Here is a 27,571-nt window from a genome sequence, read left to right on the forward strand (position 1 = left end):
TAAGGCTTGACTCATTCTATATCTTTTAAAATCCATTCTACTTTCGACACTGTTCTTAATTTGAGCTAGATCTGTCAGTTGATTCAAATCAAATGAAACCTTGATATGCTGTTTATGAATCAGGTAATCACATACATAAATATTTTAATTAGAAAACATACATAAATCATTGAAAGGATATTACATAAAATGGTTTTAGAAGTCAATATATTGTTTTATTTCAGCGATTAAATGTCTGTACCTTCTGTGTCGTGTTCTTGCTGTTTTTTCACTTTCACTTTTTTTGTACCACTGATAGTCTTAAAGAGACAGTACCGTTTTACCAATGCTTATGTAATATGCAGATAGTACAAATGATGCATGTAAACAATATGGTGCAGGCATTTAAATGACAATCATACATTTTGGCACTATTAAAATGGAAGAATTTATTAAATGGGCTCCTACAGTTGGTATTCGGTTTCATTAATATTCGGCAGTAGGCAAATGAGACCGTTATATAGCGCTTTCAAATTACAGCACAAAGACACATAGCGAACGAGCGAGAGAGGGAGAGGGCGGTAGTGGGCCTTGGTTTCCTTCATTTGCAGATATGAAAAGCGAGGCCCTATCTAGGCTCATCATTTAAATATCACAGTGGCAGCGAGCTCTTTGATCTCCTCGGTGGTAATTGGGGTCGTAGCAGGCGAGTCATTTTCCTCTCTTTCTCTTTCTCGTCCTCTTGCGCAGTATCCGAGAGATTTTCCTCTCCAGGAAATCCGCCGGCAATATGGACTCCCCACCCAATGTTTCATATCCGTCCTGAACCTTCATCTACCTACTGTACGTGTCAAATTACATCCTGGCCTTCTCTAGTGACAAAATCCAGACGCGCCACAGAAAGTTCGAGCAAATAGCTTGCAGGGCAAGCAAATACAAAGGGATGCGCTCAGGAGATTTGCCTTTTTATTTGAGGTGTCCAGAATAGAGGAGAGATTGCGTAAGCTGTGAATCTTTGAGATGAAAGCGCTAAGGGTTGTGATGGTCGACCAGCTTGTCTATTTTTTCCCTTCTAATTTGTTTTAGCGTTTAATATTTTTAGCTATGCTACTTTAAAGGGATGAATTTATAAATGCAGAGAGGGTTTTAGTGCGCTGACACCATGTTGTTAGACTGTCAGAATGGTAAATGCCCTCCATAAAGTTGAATCTCTACATTTATCCATTTTAAAGCACCGCTCTTTCTGCTTTTGTAACAAATCCACTGTCTTCAACAATACATTTAAAGACAATGCTGTTTTTTTGGGGTAGACTGTGATAGTTTTGTGCAATAAAGGTTATGTAGTTGTTTAGCCCATATATTTGTTGAATGTCTTTCAGTTAACCATTCTTGAATTTAGTCAGTGCTATTTTTTAAGAGTTGGGTGTTGATCTTTGTACACATACAGATGGATGGCGGCTCAAGACAAAACTCATCTCAAGATCCCTGCATTCTGTTCTGTCCTACCAAACTGTTTTGAACACAAGACTATAAGTGTGTATATATATATATATATATATAATCACTTCAGAAATTATAAATTAATTATAGATTTATCCTTATTAAAGTCTTTTGTTCTTTGATTAACAATGATTAATAATGACAGACATCACAGCAGCAAGTTTATTAGGCTGCCGTCACTTTAAGATCTGATTCACATGACATGGATCTGACACACAACCGATGTCCTCACAACTCTTTACGGTCATTTAAGATTTTATTTAACTCATTTATGACTGCTTTTGGCAAGTGGGCATTTTGGCATAATTTTGTGTTTTTATCCATTCAGGCGCAAAAGAGAACTGAACTATATGTGACCCTGGACCACAAAACCAGTCATATTTTTTAAAATATTGAATAAATTAAGCTTTCCATTGATGCATGGTTTGTTAGGATAGGACACTATTTGGATGAGATACAACTATTTGAAAATCTGGAATCTGAGGGTGCAAAAAAAATCTAAATATTGAGAAAATCGCCTTTAAGGTTGTCCAAATGAAGTCTTTAGCAATGCATAACCACTCACAAAAATAATTTTTTGATATTTACGGTAGTAAATTTACAAAATATTTTCATGGAACTTTACTTAATATCCTAATGATTTTTGGCATAAAAGAAAAATCGTTAATTTTGACCCATCCAATGTATTGTTGGCTATTGCTACAAATATACCCGTGCAACTTATGACTGGTTTTGTGGTCCAGAGTCACACACATTTTTTATATATATATATAATATATGCACAGATGAGTAGAGTACTATTGGATGAAATATTGGAGTAGAAAATGGAAGCAAAGCCCTGCAATTTGACCCTTTGTAGTAGTTCCCCAGAGTTTGTAAATGGGTCAAAAGGAATAATAGATATGTCTGACAACAACTTAACTGTTTGAAACTGTGAGTTTCCTGCACTCTGTCCTGAAATGACTTTCCGTACACAGAGACCTGCTCTAGTATTTGTGTGTGCCCTGCCAGTAGGCTTTTGTCGACCCTGGATGTCGGAGTATGTGTGTTTCCCATTTTTTTTTTAGGCCTCTAGGCTCAGACAGCCTTCTGCCCAGACCGCTTTCTCCCAGCAGACTCCAGCAGAGTCTGTCTGCACATCTAAACACACCGATCAGGTCTATAAAGAAACTTCCTACATCTTTGTGAACTTCCAAGAGCTCAAACCTTCCTTGTGGAATTGTATTTGAGGCTTATATCTATATCAAAGCTATCCCATGAGTCCCATGGGGGCAGAAAACAGCTGGTGAGCTAGTAGCTGCTGTGGGAACGTGAATCGGTTTGGGATATTCGATAGTGATGCAGTATTGCTAGGCAACCGGAGAATGATTGAAGGAAAAGAATATGAGCATTCTTGTCATCATTTACTCAGTCTCATGTTTTTCCAAACCTGTATGAGTTTCTTTCATCTATTGAACACAAAAGAAGATATTTTAAAGAATGTTGGTAACCAGACAGTCGATGCACCCATTGACTTCCATGGCATTTTTTTCCTACTATGGAATCAGTGGTGTCCATCAACTGTCTGGTTACCAACATCCTTTAAAGGATTAGTTCACTTTCAAATTAAATTTTCCTGATAATTTACTCACCCCCATGTCATCCAAGATGTTCATGTTCTTTCTTCAGTCGAAAAGAAATGAAGGTTTTTGATGAAAACATTCCAGAAACATTCTCCATATAGTGGACTTCAATGGAGCCCAAACGGTTGAAGGTCAAAATTACAGTTTACAGTGATCCCAGATGAGGAATAAGGGTCTTATCTAGAGAAACCATCGCTCATTTTCTAAAAAAAATAATAAAATTTTATACATTTTAACCATAAATGCTCATCTTGAACTAGCTCTCTTCTTCTTCTCTATTTGAATTCCAGCAGTGTAGACACTAAGTGTATTACTGCCCTCCACAGGTCAAAGTTTGAACTAAATTGCCATATACAATATGCTAGTGCAAGTATATAACAATTTAGTTCAAACTTTGACCTGTGGAGGGCAGTAATACACTTAGCAGTTATGGTTAAAAAGTATAAAATTATTATTATTTATTTTATTTTTTTAGAAAAAGAGCGATGGTTTCTCTAGATAAGACCCTTATTCCTCATCTGGGAACACTGTAAACTGTAATTTTGACCTTCAACCGTTTGGGCTCCGTTGAAGTCCATTATATGGAGAAAAATCCTGGAATGTTTTCATCAAAAACATTCTCTTAGACTGAAGAAAGAAAGACATGAACATCTTGGATGACATGGGGGTGAGTAAATTATCAGGAAAATTTAATTTGAAAGTGAACTAATCCTTTAAAATGTCTTTTGTGATTAACAGAAGAAAGAAACTCATACAGGTTTGAAAGAACATGAGGGTGAGTAAATTATTTCATTTTTGGGTGAACTATCCCTTTAACTGTCTTTTTTCCTTTAAATCCTGCATAATGTTTGCGCAACTCTTTTACTTACAAGAAAAGAATATAGTGAAAAGTGACTTTGCAGCAAAGTTCTATGGGTTGCAACATCATGAGGGTGAGTAAATGATGACATAATTAGAATTCCATTGAATGAAGGAAATGAAACATTCTTCTGTGCTTTCATTCTGAGCCTAACTTCCTTTTTTCAAGTAGACATCCCCTGTTTGGAGACAAAAGCTCTCAACGCATTAATAATGCAGTGATATCGAGCTGTCATTGAAACAAAGGTGGCTCAGTGGTTGAGGTGAATGACTGATAAGCGTGTTACTGTACCCTTGTGGGTTTGAAGCTTTCTCTGGGGTGGTGATTAAAGATCTAGGCTGGTAACTGGAAGGTTTGCAGGTTTCAGACTGCATGTAAAGCTAATTTTACTCTTAACTTAGCCAGTGATATTTTGCTTCATTGTGGGTTTACAGGTTGCGCACACACTCAGCTAATTATACAGAATTGATTTTAGTGTCCCGTTGAAAGTAGGTCATCAGATATTAGGCAAATTGTGTCGAACGCTTTGACTCACTGGACCGTAATTAATTATGCAGAAAACTATTAGCCTTCCTCATTTATGAGTGAATTAATAATAGAATTTGGAGGGCTAAATATTTAGACTAAAGGCCCTTTCACACAACTTGTGTCGGGGCTTCAGTGCACCTCTCAACAAAACCACAATGCACTGCTTTGACCTTTGTATGTTTATGTTTAAGTTGGTAGTGGGAAGGTAGTAAAATTGTTCTTGGTAAACCATGAAAGCAGATGAATGAGGTGACTTGCATTCGAGCCAAGGTTTTTATTAACAAAAACTATTTTGACAAATGGCCATAAAAATATTTTGATTAACTGAAATGTTAGGGGTTTAAAGATAATTATTGTATTGTGTTTTTGTTTTGTGATTTAAAAAAAAAAAAAAATGTATATCATAAACTTTTTGGGCATATATATTATATATATATATATATATATATATATATATATATATATATATATATATATATATATATATATATATATATATATATATATATATATATATATATATATGAGAGAGAGAGAGAAAACTACACTTTATTTAATATATATATTATTATATATAATATATTATATATTATTATAGTTACATTACTATAATATATTATTAGTAATGTATCATGTTCATGAAAGTATGCTTAAAAAGGCTGCATTTATTGATCAAAAATACAGTAAACATAATATTGTGAAATATTATTACAATTTAGAATACCAGTTTTTTATATCAAAATATTTTGTAAAATATAATTTATTCCTGTGATAAAGCTGAATTTTCAGCATCTTCAGTGTCACATGAACCTTCAGAAATCATTCTAATATGCTGATTTGCTGCTCAATAAATATTTCTTATTATTGTCAATGTAAAAATTAGTGCTGCTTAATATTTTTGTTGAAACGTGATCTTTTTTTTTCAGGATTCTTTGATTTAATAGAAAGTTCAAAAGAACAGCATTTATTTGAAATAAAAATCTTTTGGTACATATAAATGTCTTTACTGTCACTTTTTTGATCAATTTAATGCATTCTTGCTGAATAAATGTTTTAATTTCTATTAAAAAACAGTCTTCCTTATCCCAAACTTTTGAACAGTAGTGTGCAGAGATAAAACTTTAAAATTTTGACCAGTGGTGTAACCCTTTTTTTTTTTTTTTTTGTCCCAGTCCTCTTTGGTCTAGTTATTTTTCTCCTGATGTGTGTGCTTGAATATAAGCCATTTTATGCACACCTGAACACCTGGTTCCTTGTTGTGGTGTTCATATGATTTGTACCTCTGAGCGAAACCATCTAGACACTGCAATCCTTACCGTTTTTCATTGGATATGAGCACACTTTTCATTCATGCCTAGCCAAAGGGCCACACGACAGCTGGTGGTTATTTCGATGGCTGTCTCTAAATGAGATGCCTCTCCTTTCAATTCTGCCTAACAAACATTACATTCATCCTTTGCGGTATAAACTACTCAATGAGATTTAGTGTGCTTATAAAAGCCATCTCGCTGTGTGGGTGTTTCTGGGTCTGTAATTATGTTCGAACCCTCCAAGGAATCTGTCGAAAAGCCATTTTGGAAGCATTATCATTAAATATAGCTTACATCTTTGTGGTAATCAAGAAACACTTGTTAACTAAAAGACTGCCGCCAAACATTTGCATGATGGCTCCATCATGGGTGTCTCTCCATGGAGAATTACTCTGTTGCACCTCGATCAGCGATACATCACAAATATAACGAGATAATGGGCTAGACGTGCTGGCAGGGAGGAAATATGAGGTCCGACTCCCTAACGTGACTTGGATTGGTTTCTTTCACATTAACCTTGTGGTAATTGAGTTCTAATAATCTTAGGTATATAGGCGAGTAAATTGGAATGAAGCGTTCCATTTCTCAGGGCGCTTCTGACGCCTTTTTCCTTCCCGACCTGCAGACGTCTCTCCCACCACGCTTGGCTTGGAGGTTCATTTGCAGCTGGAGGGAAGGGGACGGGGTAAATAGAAGAGAACTGCTCTTGTGTCTCGTCCCCGCCTGTCCTCGGATCCGCTCTCTCCTTCCAATCTCCAGCTGTCACCACCACTGCCATCTCTCCCGGGGCTGGAGGAAGTAACAGCGTGCCGTACCCTCAGCCAATCAGAGCAGCTGGTCCGTGTTGGGGAAAAATGGGGCGTTGTGGAAACAGCTGCCTCAGACAGACAGCTGAGGAGCTTGACTGCTCCCCAAACAAATGTTTTGTTCCCGGCATGCAACCAGGTCCAAATCCCCGTCCTGCCATGGGCCGAGGGTTCATCACCCAGTTTCAATTTTGAGCACGAGTTTATTCAGTCTATTGTAACCAGACTTTTGACTTTCAAAAAAGTCTGATTCACTGTGCAGCCTGTTCTGACCAGTAAGTGCTAGCTTAGACAGGAAGAGACGCAGTTTGTTTTGTTTTTACATGCAGTTTAGAGGTGGATTTATCTGATTTGATGCCACTAACCTGCAATTACTGTTTGTGTGTTCGCTGTGGGCTTTGGTCGAAGGGCATTTCAGACCTCTAATTTGTTTGTATTTGTTGCAAAATGGACTAAATTGTTACATTTTTTTTTTTATTTTTTTTTTTATTTTCACAAACTACAAATTTTGATTCTTCTCATGATCAGAATGTCTATGGAAGCTTGTTTCTGCCATGGAATAAAACAATTTAAAAGATTTATCTCACATTTCTGACTTTATTTTATTAAAAAAAAAACTTTATAACTCACAATTGCTAGTTTATATCTCACAATTCTGAGAAAAGAAGTCAGAATTCTGACTTCATAATTGCAAGACTTATTTTCTCCGAGAAATAAACTCGTAATTTTGAGAAAGTCAGAATTGCGACTTTATAACCCGCAATTGTGAGTTTTTATCATGCAATTCTGAGAAGAAAAGTCCGAATTGTGAAATAAGAAGTCGCAATTAGCTTTTTCATTTGTTATTCAGTGGCGGAAACAAGCTTCTATAGTCTGTGGGCTGTTTATACTACCATTCAAACATTACACCAAATACACCAAAATATACCTGAGACCATCTTTGGTCTTGGTCCATTTGTTTTCATGTGGTTCCAAGCACAATTTCCATGTTCATATACGCCTAGACAAATCAAACTAAGAAAGAAAATGAACCCCATATCATTTTTTTATGCTTGCTTTATCCCAGTTATCATAATATGGTGCTTTCAAAATATAGATTATAAAGACTCATTCTTAAGAGTTAAACTAGATACAGACCAGCCAATAACAAGCATTATCGATTTATATTGCAAGAGCGCAGGTGTGAAAACCCCTGTAGATCTTTGACATAGTCTTAAATTCTTAAAGTGGTCCTGCTTGTAGTCTCTCCCTTGAAATTCGATTTAATATTGACTCGAGAAGGCGTTAAGACCATAGAGCCTGACAGCAGAGCAGAATAGTACTATTACCACTGCATTAATAATGTAGGCTCAATGATAACCACCACTGCAATTTGAGAGTGAAGAGGGAAGACGCTGGAGAGTCAGAATCCCCTTTCCTCCTCATCTTCTCTGGAGCGGCCCTGACCGCCGCAGGTCCTCACAGGCCACTAGATTCATCTCTCTCCCATCTCTTGGAGAGATTATCAAACTCTTATGGGCCCCTCACTCTCCAGGCATCTCTGTGAGATCCCATTCCATTTGAAACTATCCAAAGGGCTTAAAATCAAGATAAGGTAGCCTCAGTTGGCTTTAAAACTGACACTATTTACTTTCTTAACAAGGGTTTCTGATTGTGAAAAGAGTTTGAATAGGTTTTGAATGCCTTTAGTTGACTTAAAAGGTTTTTTAAACCAATGGAGTCACATGGATTACTTTAATGATGTCTTTACCTTTCTGGGGCTTAAAAGTGGTAGTTCCATGGACTGTCAATGTAGAGAGCTCAGATTTCTTTAAAAAGATGTTCATTTGTGTTCAGAAGATTCAGAACAAAAGTCTTATGGGTGTGGAATGACAGTAGGTGGAGTAATTAATGACACAATTTTCAAAATGTAGTACATTTTCCACCAAAAGTACTTACCCCACACTTTTGAACAGCAAGGTATTCATTGGTTTAGCTCATTTCCCAATTTCAAAATAGCTGGAGAACATCTCTGCATTAATTATGACTTTCTTTCTGTTAATCAGCACTACTTATATTTTTCAGTTTGAGCGGGAACCAGGGCCAAGTCTGGAAAACAATATTGCTAAAATAGGTTTTGAATGCCTTTAGTTGATTTTAAAGTAACAAAGTTGTCTTTTAATCAAAAAGGGGAAAAATATCAATATCATAATCCATTCAAATACAGATAGACAAAATGAAGCCCTGCCCTTCTTTAGCTCACTAATTATTCATTATCATGTTTAATAATGTGTGGTGTATGCAGTTTCATATTGTTTTTTCAGGATTTATTTAATTTCAAAAACCACAAAAGGAGTAATGGACCACAAAAAAAAAAAAAAAAAAAAAAACTGGTTTGAAGTTGTTTTAAGAATTAGTTTTCATTATAGGTGCCCAAATTAGGATTTAAATGTCTTTTGTTATTATAAATTCTTGATTATGCATGAAATTAATGAAAAACAAACAGTTCATATTGTAGGATTAGCCTAAAGCCCTGTTTGGTCAGCACTAGTTTTTCCTCAGGAGGTCAGGTACTTGCATGTGTTTCACAGAATTTGTTTTCTGGCCGACAGCCGGCGTCCTCTGAGAAATCGAATCCTGTCTGGATAGGACTATCTGTGATTATGGTATATTATTTGCCCTTCTGTATTCTCAACTTTGTCAGACACAGATAAAGCTACATTTCGCACTGTGTCGCATTGTGCACTTTCTTTATGGATTTAAACCTTTTTTGGCAACTTTCTGGGTAAAATAATAGTTGGTGGTTCAAGTGAATCAATGAGGAGCGCCTGATTTAATCCATATAATAAGTCACATATTTAAGTCTTGTTTATTTCAGTGGGATTTGTGATGCTCACATCCAGACTCTTGGGCTTTGAATGGGAGATATGAATGTTGAGAGGAAAACCGTACCGTCATTGCAGTGAATGTTGAGTTGGTTTATCTGTTCTGTGAACTCGTTCTCCTCTATCGTTTCTGTTCGTGGCACGGAAAGTGAGAAACGCCTCTTGAAGTTCTTCATCTTGTTCATATCGCTGGACCAGAAGTCCTGTGGAGAATACAAGATCAGTTTAAATTAATATTGTTTATTTTCTTTTTTTTCTTTTCTGAAAATGAAAAAATGACATTTGTTTTGTTGTGCTCGCTACATGAAAGCTGTCATGATATTAATGGGCTCTCGTGTTCTTGTTTTTTTCAGAATCTAGTTGAATTAAACTGAGATTGACTCAATGTTTACAACTTTTACAAAGATTTGCCTGTTCTGTCATCGCTGGCTGCTTTAACGCTCTGTCAGAGAGCCAAGTTTGGTGCTCATTACACAAAAACTCCAGAAGATAAGACTGCAATCAAAAGTGAGAGATCTCAGAATTAACTAAAAATGTTTCTCATGAAATTCTTCCAAGTACAAACGCTCTGGGGTGCTGTCCGCATTCATTTTATAGCTATATACTCATACGCTGCGTCCGAATATGCCTACTTCTATATCAGAAACAGTATGTGAGGTGAGTAGTATGTCTGAATTCATAGTATTCATAAAACAGTAGGCGAAAATGAATGACCTACTAGTTCTGCCGAGATTCTGAAGTGTGCATTCGGTGGACACTCTACTATCCCATGAGGCCACGGGACAGGATTTATGAATGAGGTGAAGCGACACAACTTACGTTGTAGGTCACATGACAATGATAAAAGTACGTCCGGATTTCATTCATACTACACACATACCATATAAAACATACTTTTAAGTTTCAAGCCAAATGTAGTAGTTACTATAAAGTACGCGATTTTGCACGCAGCTTTACCAAAGTCCCTTTAAGACCAGTCATTTCACTCGGCGGCCATCTTTGAAATGCCTTTCAGGCATGATCCTATCTCTATGAATGAGGAAACAACAAATTCCCCAAAGCTGTTCGCCAAGCTTTCGATTAAATTTCATATTTGAAATCACCAATGAATTCTGACAACAACTGTCTCATAAATTTTGTTTCTACGTAAGTGCTCGAATCATGAAAAAGAAACCCACATTTTTCAGGCTGGATCAAGTTGATGCACATGCGCAATCCTAAATGCGCATCTCGTCTCATTTCGGAGGCACGCGTCTGACTGTTTCTATAGGAACTGGAGCTTCTAACGGCTGCTGCAGTGACATGATGACTTTACCAATCGCTGATTGGCTCTTATTTAGAAGGCGGGACTTATTCCACCATATTGCGCGTTGCACTTTCTCCCATTCAAAACAATACGAGTGATGCATCTTGTGTTATTTTATAGTCTTTGGCTTTACTTTAGGTTAACTAGGTTGACCCATAATGTCGATATTTCATTTGCCAAAAGAATTTTAGGCAAAAAATACTGTCTCTACTCACTCAAAACAGGTCATATACATTCATATCCGTCCAACATCATTGCTTTATATAGAGCACAAAAAAATGTAAAGAGATGATAGTTTTGGTGCAAGACATCTCTTTACTAACATTTTAAATGAACTTTAGGGAAAAATAAACCATAGTACACCACAAAAGTGTAAATTATGCCCATAAGTAAAAGTGGTTTCTGTATGGATGTAACACGGCCTTTAAAGAGACAGATTTAATAAACTTGTAATGATATTAAATTCTTCACAGCTGAAGTTCAGCTCCGTCTCACTACAGCTTATCAAAATCTCTTCCTTTCTGCTCCTACGTTACTAGGCAGAGAGGTTGCTAAGAGTTCCAGTGCGGTTCATTTAATTCCGGGTGTGAGATCGTGCTGTGTGCTTTACTAATTATTTTGAAAGTGGGAGACTAGCCAATACTCCCATTGCCAATTAGCGTCAGCTACCCCCAAAATAACTGCCTCTCAGAGTGCCATTGTTTCTCAAATGACTCTCTGAAACAAAAAATAATAAAATAAATGCTAGTGTTAAAAAGTTCCCTTGTCAGCTGTGATGTTTTTTTTTTTTTTTTCTTCTCTCATACTTGTTTTCTGCCTCCCACTTTGATTATAGTGGTTGTTTTTTGCTAAGGATAATGATTTAGTTTTCCTGTCTTTGCAACATGACTCTCATAAGACAATAATTGCTCAATGCAGTCCCATCATATGGCTGATGAAATGCAGACCAGCGTCTGTTTGAATAATCTCATCATCTACCTTGTATTTATGGGAGGTTAACCGTTCTAGCATGGAACAACATGTAGCTCAGTCTTCTGTGTTTTGTTTGTGAACTAAACTCTGTTTTTTGGGGGGGGTTTTTTTGGAACAAGTCTTTTGAATGAATTCTGAAATGCTTAAATTTGTAAATTGACATAAATACTGTCTTTGTAAAATGAGTGCCTTTTTCCTGCTTTCCAAGACTCACTGTTGCATGAACAAATATCATTATAAGGCACGCTGTGAAGGGCCATTTCATTTTAATTTTTGGGTCAATGATGTGACGGGTCATTTTTTTCCCAAAGGCCTTAATAAAAACAAAAAAAAAAACAAAGATATGCCATCCAAAGTATGTATGTTAGTACAACTAGATCTCTTTTATTGAAACCAAAAGGTTTTAATTATATTTTGCTTTATATAAAGGTGGTTTAAAGATTTTGAAGTATCAAAAAGTCATTCGGTGTAACCGTCCAAAGGCCAATACAGCCATTTCATTTGTGATTAAAATATCTTAATGTAATAAATGTATATATTTTTATTCTAGAATGATTTTATAACATCATATATCAACATAGTGCAAAATGCTATTAAAATTATGTGTAATAAGTTGTTGCTTTGTTGAGAAAGAATGTCCAGAAAAATGAATTTCATTGATGTCATTCGGAGTAACCGATATAAAGGACCATTTTGGATCAAGTCATGCGATCTATATCATGTGACATCATTCAGACACCTGCAAAGGACGTAACAAACTCTTTTAACTATTTGAAAAAATTTTCACTCGCTCATATGCATGTCCCGAAACATCAGGTCATTTGGTACAACTGCTATAAAATATGGAAAATGTTTTAATATTTTAAAAACTTGTACTAAATATAAAATTTTAGATTGTCCTTTTGCTAGCTATCTAGCTAGCTAGATATCAATATCAATATCGGCATTTGGTATAACCAAAAGTGTCATTCTGTAAAACTGAAATTTTGGTTAAACCAAATTACTTTTTGGTGACTAATTTGTCCATCTTGTAAAAAATGACAAAAGCAGTGTTAATTGATTATAAAAACCACATAATCTCATTGTTAACGCTTAATAAAACTTCAAAATTATATCTCCATTATGTTTTTTTTTTTATACTTTTAAAAGCCTTATTCGTCAATGACCCATTTTTATATATTAGGTGTGTAACGGTACTGTAATGTATTCGCCCCAAACCGTCACGGTTCGGTTCAAACAGTCAGATGACGAATACAGTTATTACAGTTGTTTGCTAACCACCACAACAGGAAAAAGCGCAGAAGAACAAATGATCTATGCATAGATATTATGTTTACATGTAATCTCTCAACCAGTGTTTCAACCACGGAAAGATATCAGTAAAACAGCTTGAGAATAATATCTCATGTAGCATTACTATTACATCAGGTAAGTAATTTAGTGCCCACAGCATGTTAGTTCACTAGAGAAATGGACTCTAGAGGGGAGCATTTCAAATATATACACTAAATTATCTTATATTTACTTTACCTGTTAGTAATGTCTTAATTATTAAATATATGTTTAAATAAATTTGTCATGAAAACAAAGAATGGTTGTGAGGGAGCATGAAGAATCATTTTCACTCATGAATTGGTAAGATTTGCGAAGCTCCCCCTACAGTTTCCTTCAGTGAATTACACTGTCGTAAATACTCCAAGTGCAGCTCTGGACTACAACACTCACCAGCGCAATAGTTTTGCAAATACAGTACAAGAAAGAGGAGGTGGGTAATTTGCAAATACAGTACACTCGATGGAGGTGGGAAATTTCCGAAATTGTCTTATAAAGTCATAATAGATACTTTGTTATTGAATTACCGTAAAGCATTTTGTCACTCTCGCGTGAACGTGAACATGAGGCCAGATTGTGTCTGGTCAGTGCAGCTCAACTTGCAAGTGCTGTTTTCTGGTGTAGACGTGCCAGAGTGGGTTAGTGCTCGCCTCAAACACACCACAAGTCAATTAACCATCGTAAGGACTTAGAAAACTATTTATGAAGGTAAAAAATGTTACTTAGTTCTGCTTTAAATTCATTGATGGTCTTTGGGATGTGCTGGAGGAGACTTTACAGAGTGCTTGACTCTTGCATTGTCAATACAAGATCTTGACCAAAAAAATGTATGCACCTCTTGATATTTATTCATTATGTGTGTTGAAATTTAAACATAACTATCTATTTTTAATATATAGTTTCAGTGTTAATATATATTTTCAATCAATTGCCATTTTATCATTTAACTGCCTATTTTTGAATGGCAGTTAACAGAGAAAAATGCATTTTCCAGCATACTATTAAAGCTATGACACTGACCAACAAGAGTTAACTGTACCATGTTAAACAGCAACTTTGACCCGCTGGGTGCCATCTACTGGTCACTAAGCTAATCTAAAGTTTTTGATTAATTAAATCAAATGCTTAGTGTCACTGCTCAGATTCAAAGGGTAGAATGTTAACAAGATTTTTTAAAGATCTCAGCTCTTATAGCTCCCTAGCATTAATCAGGCACAGTAGAAATATTTTATTGATATTCTCTCCCACTTCCATATTCACTCTGATTGAATCCAAAGCCTCATCTGAGTGTAATTACGTCTCGAACTCCAGGGACCCTCCAAAGATGTGAGGGTGTCACAAGCAGATGTTAACCGAATCATCCAGAGAGGTGACCTTATATTCTCTGTCAAAGTTCCTGTGGCGGCTGTTTTTCCCATCTGTAATTTATTCTAATTCTTATTCTGAAGAAGAATTTAGTTTCTCATATGCTATTGCTGATAAAACTGAGTTTGCATTCGCCTGACTTTACCAGTGTGCTGCCAACTTACTTACTCCCAAAGATTCTTCATGTGCATTAAGTAATTCACAGCTTTCTCGTTTCATTTGACCGAACCTGTCCATCAGCCACACCGCCTCGCTGCCTTTTGCATTTGCTACGTGCCTCGGCTCCGTGGGGATTGCGGTGACTCAAAATAGAGACACCTATCCTCTGCCGTGATGCGATCTCCTCCAGACATGTCTGAAGAAGCCGAAGGAATTCTCAGCGTGACTCATTCAGTGCTCTGTACAGACTACTTTCAGCGGGGATGTGACTTCTCTTTGACAGGGAATCTATTAATACGTTTTTTTCATTTGGTCGGTGGGCTGGTGGCATATGGAGGCTGACGAACTTTGTGTTCCTGGAGTGGGCCGCTTTCTGTTGATCTGAGCTCAGCCGAGACACCACAGACCCCAGAGGGTTTTACAAGACCTGCGAATGCTAAAGTACTTTAAGAATAACTGGTGATGGTATGCTGTTCATCTCATGTGTTCTGATGATTTTGCATTAGTCAAACACACTGAAATTTTTAATGGTTTGTTGGATATATTTAAAACAATGGCGTCAGCTTGCTGCAGAGCAGGAAGGCTGTATTAGTAGCAGTTCTTGCCAAGTCAAGCATTACTATTACTTGCGCCACTCAAATCAACTATCTTGCACTTTAATCTGGTCAGTTTGTGATTTAAAAAAAAGGTACATAAAATACAGGCAATTAAAGGCACACTAAGTACATTTTTGCCACTAGAGGTCGCTTGTTCAAAACAAAGGCATAGCTTGATGACTTCGAGATTGAGCATGGAATCTTGGGAGTTGTCGTCTTCACCTCACAGCCGGTGGAAAAAAATCGGGATGGGAAATTATGTTCATGGATGAGATTAACAACGTTTCTGTAGTATGAAGCAAAGCAGGGCCGAGTTGAATAATGCTGCTGGAGCGCGACACATGGCTCGAAAGCAGCAGAACTTTTATTATACCACAGTTGCCACTTCCGCTTCTTCCGGTCTAGCGTATATGGGGTAAAGCGGTGCTGTTTTATCATATTAGATACATTTGAGTGTTATAGTGTTAAAGTTGTTATAATGCTACTCTGTGCATTTGCTCAGCGGCTACTATGAGACACTTAATGTACACTGCAGTAAGCTAGATCGATATTAGGCATGGTAAAACATGGTACTCACTGTTAATCAAGAAAATGAGATTTAAATTAGACTCTGTTGAGCTATATAACAATGATTAGTTTTCTGTCGATGAATGTATCCATCCGAACAGTTGCTCATCTGTCTAATAAAACACAAACGCTGTGTCCGAAATCAAATACTTCTTTACTATATAGTACGCGAAAAACAGTATGCGAACAGAGTAGTATGTCCGAATTCATAGTATTCAGAAAAACAGTAGGAGAAAACTACCTGGATGACTTACTACTTCCGGTGAGATTCTGAAGTGTGCATACGATGGACACTTTACTATCCCATGAGGCCATGGGAGAGGATTTGTGAATGGGACGTAACGGACACTGGTAGGTCATGTGACAGTAATAACATAGCGGATGTAGTATGTCCGAATTCATTCATACTACTGTACATGCATTCGTACTATATAGAACATACTTTTTCAACGGTCGTGAAGTAAATTTAAAGGAGCCATCGAATTGAATTTACCTCGGCATAGCTAAATAACAAGAGTTCAGTACATGGAAATGACATACAGTGAGTCTCAAACATTATTGATTCCTCCTTCTTATATAAATCTCATTTGTTTAAAAGACCTCCGAAGAACAGGCGAATCTCAACATAACACCGACTGTTACATAACAGTCAGGATCATTAATATGTACGCCCCCAATATTTGCATATGCCAGCCCATGTTCAAAGCATTAGACAAGCCAGTATTAACGTCTGGATCTGTGCACAGCTGAATCATCAGACTAGGTAAGCAAGCAAGAACAAAAGCGAAAAATGGCAGATGGAGTGATAATAACTGACATGATCCATGATAACATGATATTTTTAGTGATATTTGTAAATTGTCTTTTTAAATGTGTCGTTAGCATGTTGCTAATGTACTGTTAAATGTGGTTAAAGTTACCATCGTTTCTTACTGTATTCACGGAGACAAGAGCCGTCGATATTTTCATTATTAAACACTTGCAGTCTGTATAATGCATAAGCACAACTTCATTCTTTATAAATCTCTCCAACATTGTGTAATGTTAGCTTTAGCCACGGAGCAATATCAAACTCATTCAGAATCAGATGTAAACATCCAAATAAATACCATACTTATGCGATAATGTTGCATGACGAACACTTTGTAAAGATCCATTTTGAGGGTTATATTAGCTGTGTGAACTTTGTTTATGCACTGTTTAAGGCAAGCGCAAGCTCCGTGGGTGGGGAGCATGAGCATTTAAAGGGGCCGCAGCCTGAATCGGTGCATAGTTAATGATGCCCCAAAATAGGCAGTTAAAAAAAATGTATTAAAAAAAATCTATGGGGTATTTTGAGCTGAAACTTCACAGACATTCAGGGGACACCTTAGACTTATATTACATCTTTTAAAAAGACGTTCTACGGCTCCCTTAATTTCAAATGTAGTACCTACTCAACAGTACGTGATTTCGGACACAGCTATAATATATTAAAGCATCTTTGGTGTTTCCATGGTTTCTACAAAATAAAATCTGAAACGAGGGTAAAGCGGGTATGATATCATTGATTGGTGATGCATGGACATGGTCCGTGTCCTGGTCAAAATTGGTTATTTCTCTGGATTATTTCTCTATTTAAACATTCTTGGAAACATTTGGTATAATGTAAGTGCACAAGTCAACAAGTCAATATATAACACTGTTCTAGTGGTTTTTGGATAGTTTAATCCAAAAATCTAAAATATCCTTTAATTAAAAAAAAAAAGTTGCCAGGGAGTCTTCTCTGGCATGTTTCTATGCAGTTGCTAGGGTCTTTTGAGTCTTCTGTTGTATGTTGCTATGCAGTTGCTAAGGTCAGTTTGTTCTGAGTCTTTTAGAATGTTGCTATGCAGTTGCTAGGATGTTGCTAGGCTACTGCAACACAACTCAAGGTAGCTGATGTCCGGATTTCATGTTCATCATACATTAACATCTAGATGTCATATAAACCAGTAGATTATGATTGCTTGGCTCAAATTGGTATAATCCACTAGAGTAATGGTCATTTGTGTGGGCTCAATACCATCATCAGAATTAAAACACAGTGTCCATTTACATTTTCACGGGACTGATTTCACTAAAAGTCAGGCCATATAGAAATGTCAGGTAAATGTTTCCAGAAGCATATAATAATCCTTGTGTATTATCTATTATTTTATTTATGCATGTATATATGTATGTGTATACAGTATATATTTCATTATATATAATTTAGATTTTCTTCTCATTACCATTGTGTTAATATTCAGCTTTATATAGCTTATTAAAGCCTTGGAGCGGGCAGTACTTTTCTCATTGTTTTTTTTTTTTTTTTTTTTTTTTTTTTGATTAATATTCTCTAATGATAAATTCTGCCTGTTTATGTAACCTAAAGGTGTCTGGGGAATGAAATTAGTAAATTCCATGTGCTCCCTTTAGATTTTAACCCCAGAATTCATGAAAGTATTATGAAATTAATTCATTCTGATCTTGTAATATAAGCTTCTGAAGGGCATGTTTTGCATGGAGCACTGCACTCTTTAAGGGTGACTTTTTTGTCTGATCTGACCCTTGAGCTAATAGAATAAAGTCAGACATATCATATCACAATCACACTGTATTTTCTTTATGATCACATTGTTTGCCCTTCCTCTCCTTTCAGCTGTTCTGTTACTCATTACGTAATCTTACGTCCATCTCTGCTTACATTCCCTGAACAGGCCTATGGGTAGTGATGGCCTTAATTTAGCTCTGCACTGTTAGCAAAGCTGAAACACTGCAGACTGGTATATATTGACCTCTGAATGAGTGTGGATCAACCAGCGCGGCACAGCTGTGCCCGCCAACCCTCCACCCTGCTGTCCTTGACTGCCTCTCTCCATCTTCCGGCAGACGCCAAGATCAAAGATCACATTAACATTGGCGAGATGTGCAAAGGCACTGAATGTTTAACCTCTCTGTCTGTGTGCACGTGTTGTTTGCCACGAAACAAGCCACAAAAGGCAGATAAAAGTTTTACGTTTCCTAAAGTAAATGTAGGGCTGAGTGAAAAATATTGATTTCTCGATTTTAATCGATTCTCATTATGAAAAAACAATGTTGATTCTTAAAGGTGCTACAGAGGATGTTTTGTTTTATACATTTTTGCAATATTACTTGAAACTGTCTTTACTAACTGATAAAAGACTATTTATTAGGTGCACTGAAAGGAATAATATTAATTACATCATCTGTGCACGAGGTAGGGCCTTAAAAACATCAGCCAATCATTTATGCGATCATCGCGTAAACGATTGGCCCTCTGGCTTGTCAATCACTGCCATCACGTTCCTTGTGAGAGACGTGCACGGCTGCGCACTCCAGTAACTTTCCACACTCCACAGGCGCCGCATGCAATGTTTTTGTCAGGAGTAACAACTGCAGATTATGAGTTACCTGCGGTGAGTCTGACATAATGAATCCACTAACACGACACAGCGAATGCCGGTGGTAAACACTCGTGTTCCAGCACTCGTGCACGAGTTTTGGGAGGCGTTCCCTTGAATTGAGCTGTGAACGAGGGGGGCTGTTCTTACACATGCGCTCATTTCAAAAACTCACTAACAGTCTTTGGTTTCTCAGTCGACGAAAAGATCCTCTTTTGCACCTTTAATTTATCTATACAGCAGCTCTGGAGAAAACAGTGATATCGTCCAGCTCAGTGTCAATGTAGGAAAATCAGTAATATTGTTGAATGTGCTGTTTTCAGTTGATAAATGAACAAAGCTTTGTAGCACACCTCCCATAAACCTCAATAAGCTTTGTGATTTGTTACTTGTGATATGAAACAAAGTCTCAGCTTTCAAACTGTAAATGTTATTACAAAATTCAAACAATAATTTAGCGCTCTTTAATGTGGCGCAGTGTTGCCAAATCTGCGGTTTTCCTGCAGAATTGGGCTACTTTTAAACTGTTGCTGCGGGTTGTTTTTCATGTCCGCAGGTTGAATTGACCCCAAATAACATATTTAAGCCCTGGAATGCGAATTTTACTGTGGGAACCCCCCCCCTCTGAAATGCAATTGGGCAAGTTTCGAGGAGCAATTGGGTGGGTTTTGTTGTGAAAACATGGCAACCCTGATGTGGTGTGACAGATCCAGCGTGCACTCGTGAACCGATCATCTCTTTTGCTTTACTATTTACAACACAAAATCAAATGAACATCACATTGAAGGTATGTTGAAACTTACCGAAATCCTCATCATGTCACATGTAATCGTTCAATCAGTGTTTCAACCGTGGAAAAACAACTTGTAAGCAATGTTACCTTAATGTTGCATTTACGTCAGAAAAGCCATTACATTTCCAAAAACTTGTTAGCTAGAAAAATTGAGCTTTTTGCTAAATTTATGCAAGTGCGTATTCATTGTATTTTTATACTTAACCTGTTCTTTAATATTTAATGTGTTTGAATAAATCATTCATGTTTTTATGGCAGCCATTAAAATGTTTTAAAAAAAAATGGAAACTTTGTCATTAAAAATGCATTATTATAACGTTATTATAAAAACTTGTATGTAATTTGAATGTATGTATGTATAGTTTACAACATTGAGAGAATTTTTTTTTTCCTTGAGGAAAAAATGTACTGATAGGCCCCAATTAATCGATATTGAATCAAATCGAATAGTGCCGCAATCTTGTGAATCAAAATTGAATCATGAAATTTGTGTCAATGCCCAGCTCTAGGAAAATGTAAGTCCAGAAGTCACAAACATGAAACTAGAGAGTTGCTATGCGGTTGTTAAAGTATTCTGGTGTTTTTTGCATGTTGCTATGTGGTTGCTAGGGTATTTTAGCCCAAAGCTTTTGGATGGTTGCCAGGGTGTTTCTACAGTATGTGGTTGCTGAAGTGTTCTGTTTTTTTATCATGTTGCTTGAGGTAATTGCAGTGCTACAGTATGTTATTTATAAGTGTTCTGAGTTTTAGCATGTTGCTATTAGGTTGCTAATGTACAGTATTTCTGGGTTGTTGTCAGGGGGTTGCTATGGGTCCTAATGTATTCTGAGTGTTTTTAGAATGTTGTATAAGGTTGCTAATATGTTTTTGGTAGTTGCCAGGGTGTTGCTATGTGAAATTCTATGTTTTTAGCATGGTGCTATGTGGTTGTTAGGTTTTTTTTTTTTCTGGGTTGCCAGAGCGTTGATATGTGGTTTCTATTGTGTTCAGTGTGTTTTTTTTTTTTTTAGCTTGTTGCTATGTAATTGTTAGGGTATTCTGGGTAGTTCCATTAACAACCCATTTTTCTTCCGTAATCTATCTACCCAGGGTTTCTTTCTCATCCAACTATTTGACCCATTTACTGGGTGTTTTTTTTTTTTTGGTAAAGCAGCTTTTGAGCATTATACACTGTGAACACTGCTATACAAATTGTTATATTCAACAAGAAAAAATATAGGATGTGCCTTAGATTTTTACATTTTTTGGGGAAAAAAAAAATGAATGCAAAGATTGCCAATATGATGCTAGAGTGTTATGAGTGGTTGCCAAGGCATTGCTATGGAGTTGCTATATTGTTCCATTTTGTTTTTTTTTTTTTGCATTTTTTTATGTGGTGGTTAGGGTGTTCTGAGCATCTAGGTTGTTATAAATAAAGCATTAAAGGGATAGTCCACCTTAAAATGAAAATTCAATCATCATTTACTCTAACTTTCTTTTTTCTGTGGAACATAAAAGAAGATATTTTGGTGACTAAAACATTTCTCAAAATATATTTTCTTTTTTGGGTGAAATCTTTTTTGTTTATTTACAGTCCGCCTGTCAAAGTTTAATAGTAATAAATCTGTCTTTATAAAATAGTTAACAGAAAAAAGAAAGTCCATACACTTCGATTTGATCTACCTTTTTCTCTCCTCTTTCACTTTTTCTTTCAAAAGCGGCTTAATTGCTCATTGCCAGGAATGCAATCCAAATCTGGATGCACCCCATTTGTCTTCTTTACAGACTACAGATCTGGCTCAACACAGACCAGAGAGCACATACTGGCACACTGTGCACCCGGCCAAAAGGCCAATATCCATGCAGGTCTCATTCACAGCCCCAAATATAGAGCGAAAAGTGCAACCAGAACCCCTGCATGGTGAAAACACACTGAAAAACAAACCCTAATTTAGTTTTCCTCAGACTCTATGGACTGGACACTCTGCGGGGTATGGCGGGTTTGATTGAGAACACGACTTGCCACATGAAAAGATGTGAGAAAATAATGAGAAGATTCTGATCTCTCTGACAGAGTTTGGCCGCCCCGTCTCTGGCTCGCCATCATCAAATGGCATCTGCTCTCGTTCTTGTGCCAGATCAACTTGGCCCTCGGCTCCGAGCGGGAAAACCCATCATTTGGCAGCGGGAAGCCCTTGATGGTGCAACAGTGATGTCTCAAGCTGCTTTCTCTACGGTAGCGTGTCAGGATAATTCGCCTTTTTCTGTGTTCGTCCAAACTAGAGAGAAAACATGAAGGTGTTTTTTGACTCATCTGCCTGTTAGATTCCCATTATGGCCGCGAGTGACATTCGGATGGCATTTGATTCTGGGTTTGCCCTCTTTTTTGCCCCCCCAAAGATTCATCCAACCACAAGGTCATCATCATGTGGCTATTACTGAAAGAATGGAGATCAAAACTAGTTAGGAGTCTGGTTATTGAATGTGTAAGAACTTTTCAAGCATCCGAACACCCTGCAGAGATTGTTTGCGACATTAAAGGCAATGTTTTTTTCTCCCATCTGGCTTTGCTGCTGCAATTACAGTACTGGCATTACTGCACAGATGTCCATCCACCGAGTCCATTTATTGAACAATGAGAAAACAACATGACATTTGCCTTTGGCGAACACGGCTAAGCCCTCCAGTGGAGCTGCGTCAGAACATTGTGGAGGAGTACTGACGTACAGAGAGGGAAATCATTTCACCTACACTTTAATTGACGCTTAGGTGCCTGTGGGTTCAGTTCATTCAATACTGCAGTTGATCAAATGCTAGTTTTTGTCCAGGAAGAGAGCATGCAGAGACGGCCACGAGGAGACCTCTCGGAGCAGCTGGTGGTACTGAATAGTATTGTGATTTGATTTGAAGGTGAAAAAGGATATCCTCTTGTCATGCACAAAGAAAAAAAAAAGCTTGTTGCTTGTAATTGTATGGTGGAAATGTCACAGTTAATCAACGGTAGCAGGACTGCAATTGCCATTTTCAACTTTTCATGAAAAACCAGGGATTTGATTTTGGGAAATGATACAGACACCCTCACGCCCATATATATAGTTAAACTGTGTCAGAAAAAAATAATCTTAATTATGTCAGATAACACTTAAGCAAAACATGATCAGGTCAAAGTGTCTGAATAATTTTTGGTTCCAAATTTTTATCAATTTTACTGCTAGTCCACTGTATGAAGAATTTTTGGGTATAATATGTCACAGTTTACTTTATTTTGCTATCCTCACTTACATAAATGAGTGTATAGTGTCCTGCACCCACTAGTAAAAATATATCAAAAATATATATAAAAAAAAAAATGTATGAATAATTTTTGGTTTGAATGTATATATACTGTATTTATAAAACGGTTAGTTCCTGTCCTTGATTCTGATTGGTCAGTAGCTGGGTTTTATTCATGATAAACACGGCTATGACCGCTTCACCCAACGGTTCTGTGTATCGCTGCACAACACCCTTAATAGCAACCACTCTTAGCAACGTGAACTGTATGTTCTCGGTTGATATTGTTCATTGAAACTTACTTTATTATGTAGAAGAGTATTGTGAGAAAAAGATCGATTTAGCGAGTTTATTACCTGCATTCAGATTTAGCATTTTCCTTCAGGTCAGTCCTATGTTCATAATGAAAAATCAGTTTAAATGTCCCATGTATCATTTTGTCCTTTTAACATTTAAGGGGTTTTCCCGTGACTAACAGCCTAGTCAAAGCATTTGTCAGTTGTCTTGTTCCATGTTCACAACAATTCAGTCTTTTCAAAAAGTCTTCGCTACTGACTGGCACACTCAAAAAGACAGTCTTTGCTGCCATCTAATGGCGTGAAAATGTAACTTCTGTTGCTGTTGGCGGTCAGGGACTATTTTTTTCCGGCGGAACGAAGGCTTTTAGAAAAAGTTTACTTCATGAAAGTTGCATTGATACATATTTCTGGCTTTAATACTTGTATTGTGTGGTAACCGTTTAGTAAAGGCAATAAGGTACAAGAGGCTGTGCTGTATCGTGAATAAGTCACAGCTGAAGGGGTTGCAGGCACTCCACTTCACGTCGTGTCTAACGACACCCTTCAGCTGTAACTTATTCACGATACAGCACAGCCTCTTGTACCTTATTGCTTACATATATTACAGCTGTCAATCGATTAAAAAAAATTAACTATTTAATTGCAATTTTTCTGTAATTAATCAGGATTAATTGCACCTAACATTAAAGTTTTTAATTTTTTTTATATATATATATATTGTAATAATTTCAGATTTAATCTTCAAATTCATGTAGAAACAAAATAAAGGCTGTATATTTTAAATATTTGATCTAACAGGTAGGAAATATCCTGAAATTGAATAAATTTATCAAACACTTCACAGTCTTCAATGCATAATTTATAAATTAAATATAGATTAATTATTATTAAAGGTACAAAAGTTATTCAGTTATGAGCAGTGTGATTTTCTTTTTCTTTTGTTCTTTGATAAACATTAATGTCAGACTGTAGCAGGTTTATTAGGCTGCTGTCACTTTAAGACCTGCCATACATGACACAGATCTGCATCCTATTTTCTCACAACTCTTTACGTTCATTTAAGACTTTATTTAACTCATTTAAAACTGTGCTTATGAGGATACTTGACAATACAAGCATTTTGGCATCATTTTGTGTGTTTTTGTCCGTTCAAGCGCAAAAGAGAACTCAATGTGGTCTGCTCACAGTGCCAGTTTTGCGTCTTATCGCTTGAATGAATGATAGCGTGATCTTATAATATAAAGCTAGCTAAAGAGTGATGGAATAAAAACAGATGCTGCGTTAATTGCGTTAAATATTTTTACCACGTTAAACTGAAGAAAAACAAAATCACATGCATTAACGTGTTCATTTTGACAGCACTTTATTTATTATATTTATTTTTACATTGAATTTTATCATCAGGGATTTATTCGTTATCAGCCATAGCATCACAATAATTAATGACTTATCATTATTGGCCAGAATTTTAATAATGTTTTTTTTTGTTTTGTTTTTTTTGAATAACATTCAATGATGAATTGCGCACAATATGATATTTAGATATTTAGTGTATGATTTGCCCTCAACATACTGCAGCTTTTCTAGAAAACAACTCATCCAGAAACAATTATCACATATTGTACAAACCCCTTGGATCTCTCAATATGTGTCTGTAAAAAGATGACCTAGATCCTCTCAGACGCCCAGGGGGATCGACTGAGTCATTTCATCTGGAAGTGCACTCCTGTAATGTCTCAGGAGGAATAAAGGTGCTACTCCAGTAAAGGGAAAAATCCAGGAATCCAGTGTTGATTGTCACTTGCATTGGCTCTTATATTCCAAGACTGTTGCAACAATTTGTTGAGATATATTGTTATAAATGGTAAAACCATTCAGGCATAAATTTGTGGGGCTGTTTTTAAAAAAGAAAGTAAAATCCAGCAACAAACAATGACACATTTTACCTCCAGATTTGCCAGAATTCTGAGTAAAAAGAGTGAAAATAATGGCAATTTGCAGCAGACATGTAATTTAGCCTTGCTGTTGTTTGAGTTAAATCAGTAAAGCGAGGAATGACTAACTAGGGATAGTGCCTGAGAGCGCTTTCTCCATATTGCACTCTTTCTGGTGTTAGTTTTGGGGAAGTCATGAGGACACAGTGGAAGTGGAATAAACAGGACAGATTAATGAGGAGAAATTCCCCTTCATCTGCCCCTTTGCACTTGATTTACTTTTATTCTGAAATTGCCACTGGCATTGTTATGGATCATGATCTCTCACAGAGCTGTGGATTGTTTTTCGGTATTAAAAAAACAATAATGTCTCAGTCTCAGTGGCCTTGTGTGTAGAAATATGTATGTGGAAAAGGCCAGAGGAGAATTTGATTGTTTACTGGCGGCTCTGTGTACATAATGTTCTCAGTTAAGTATCTTTGACACAGTTATTTGTCTTAAAATTACAATTGACATAAATAAGTCAATAGTTGACATATATTAATAGTACAGAATGACAAAATGAACGTGGATAGCAGCTCAGATAGTATGGTCTTATGGAAACTTGATGAGAAATGTCTGAGCACAGTTTATGATCTCTTCTGATCCTGAGATGAGAAGTAAAAGTAATGCAGTCCTTTTTAAAAAGGGAAATCAGCTGTTCAATTAATCTTGTTGCCGACTAGGAGAAACAGTTGAGAGATTAAAGATATTACAGTGGACTGTTCATGACGTGTAGTTTCACAATATGAGACTGTTGACATAAAGAGTTTAAAGAAATAATTTGATTTTCGGTCACAATTCTCAATATGAACTATTAACTACAATTTTTGCCTCAATAAACCCCTAATTAGTGCTTATTAAAGTTAGTAAGGTAATTAAGTTTAGGTATTGGGTAGGATTAAGGCATGTAGAATAATGTCATGCAGAATACGGCATTAATATGTGCTTTATAATTATTAATAGACAGCCAATATTCTAGTAACATGTATGATAATAAGCAACTAGTTCATAATAAGAATTGGACCCCAAACTAAAATGTTACCTGATTTTTTTGGGGGGGGGGGGGGGGGTTTTCATTTTTTTTATTTTATTTTATTTTGTTTTGTTTTGTTTTGTTTTGTTTTGTTTTGTTTTGTTTTTTGTTTTGTTTTGTTTTGTTTTGTTTTGTTTTGTTGTGTTGTGTTGTGTTGTGTTGTGTTGTGTTGTGTTGTGTTGTGTTTTGTTTTGTTTTGTTTTGTTTTGTTTTGTTTTGTTTTGTTTTGTTTTGTTTTTTGTTTTGTTTTGTTTTGTGTTTTGTTCTGTTTTTGTTTTTGTTTTGTTTTGTTTTATTTTTCTTGAAGAATTTGAGAAATTGTTGCTTTCATATTAAGTCTCTTGTTTATTTTATTTTATATATTTTTGTAATTTTATTTTTTGGGGGAATTTGAGAAATGTTTACTTTCATATTGAATATCATATTTTTTATTATTATTTTTTTTTAAATGAAAAATTTGATAAGAAATATTTGATTTTATATTGAGCCTGCTGTTGCTCTCTAGGTGAAAAAACTGAGATATTGAAAACATGTCATTTGTCATTTCTTTCCCATGGGTGATTCCAAAGCATCCCTGCATCATATTCAGTACATTTACGACTAATGCATTTGTCTCCAGGTTCCATCTAATCGAATGTATTAAATTAGCCTACCTGTCCATCAGAAGATTCATGTCCATCATCTCAAGATGGTTTCCCTCTGCAATAATGCTTTAATGGCTGCATTACGAAGTAACCCAGATTTTCAATTCTGATTCAAACACACACAAAGACAAGCTGAGCTCAGTCCTGCGGTCACATTAGTTTACGCCTCAGTGACAGGAACGCTCGTTCAAATGCATGCTTCAATGCGGTTTTACAACTCGCAATATGCCAGCACAATGTTGCCCTTGTTTTTCAGGATGACATCCCCACAAGCGGTTACACTGGATTCCTTCTATCCTACTAAAGCCTGTTCTTTTAGGAAGCAAAGACCAAAGTAAAGCAGTTACTTTTTTGTTTAACTATTAACATGATACTTAACTTGTG

At 36.3% G+C, this 27,571-nt stretch overlaps 1 protein-coding gene across 3 annotated transcripts in view; it reads right to left on the bottom strand.

The window, feature by feature from the left end:
- The window catches only part of cdk18 (cyclin dependent kinase 18), a 74,279-nt gene that overhangs the window by 33,590 nt on the left and 13,118 nt on the right, over window positions 1-27,571 (bottom strand). The window contains exons 1-2 of one of the 3 annotated variants that reach the window (XM_067387133.1): window positions 27,197-27,411; window positions 9,536-9,671 (exon numbers count right to left, since the gene is read on the bottom strand). In XM_067387133.1, coding sequence (XP_067243234.1) covers window positions 9,536-9,653 — 118 coding nt within the window. In that variant the 5' untranslated portion in view covers window positions 9,654-9,671; window positions 27,197-27,411. Of the gene's footprint in view, window positions 1-241; window positions 247-9,535; window positions 9,672-27,196; window positions 27,412-27,571 lie in introns of those variants that run through there. The other 2 variants (XM_067387132.1, XM_067387134.1) reach the window with 2 other exon arrangements.

Source organism: Chanodichthys erythropterus, chromosome 6 (assembly GCF_024489055.1).
Source record: "Chanodichthys erythropterus isolate Z2021 chromosome 6, ASM2448905v1, whole genome shotgun sequence".
In the NCBI taxonomy this organism is placed as follows: domain Eukaryota; kingdom Metazoa; phylum Chordata; class Actinopteri; order Cypriniformes; family Xenocyprididae; genus Chanodichthys; species Chanodichthys erythropterus.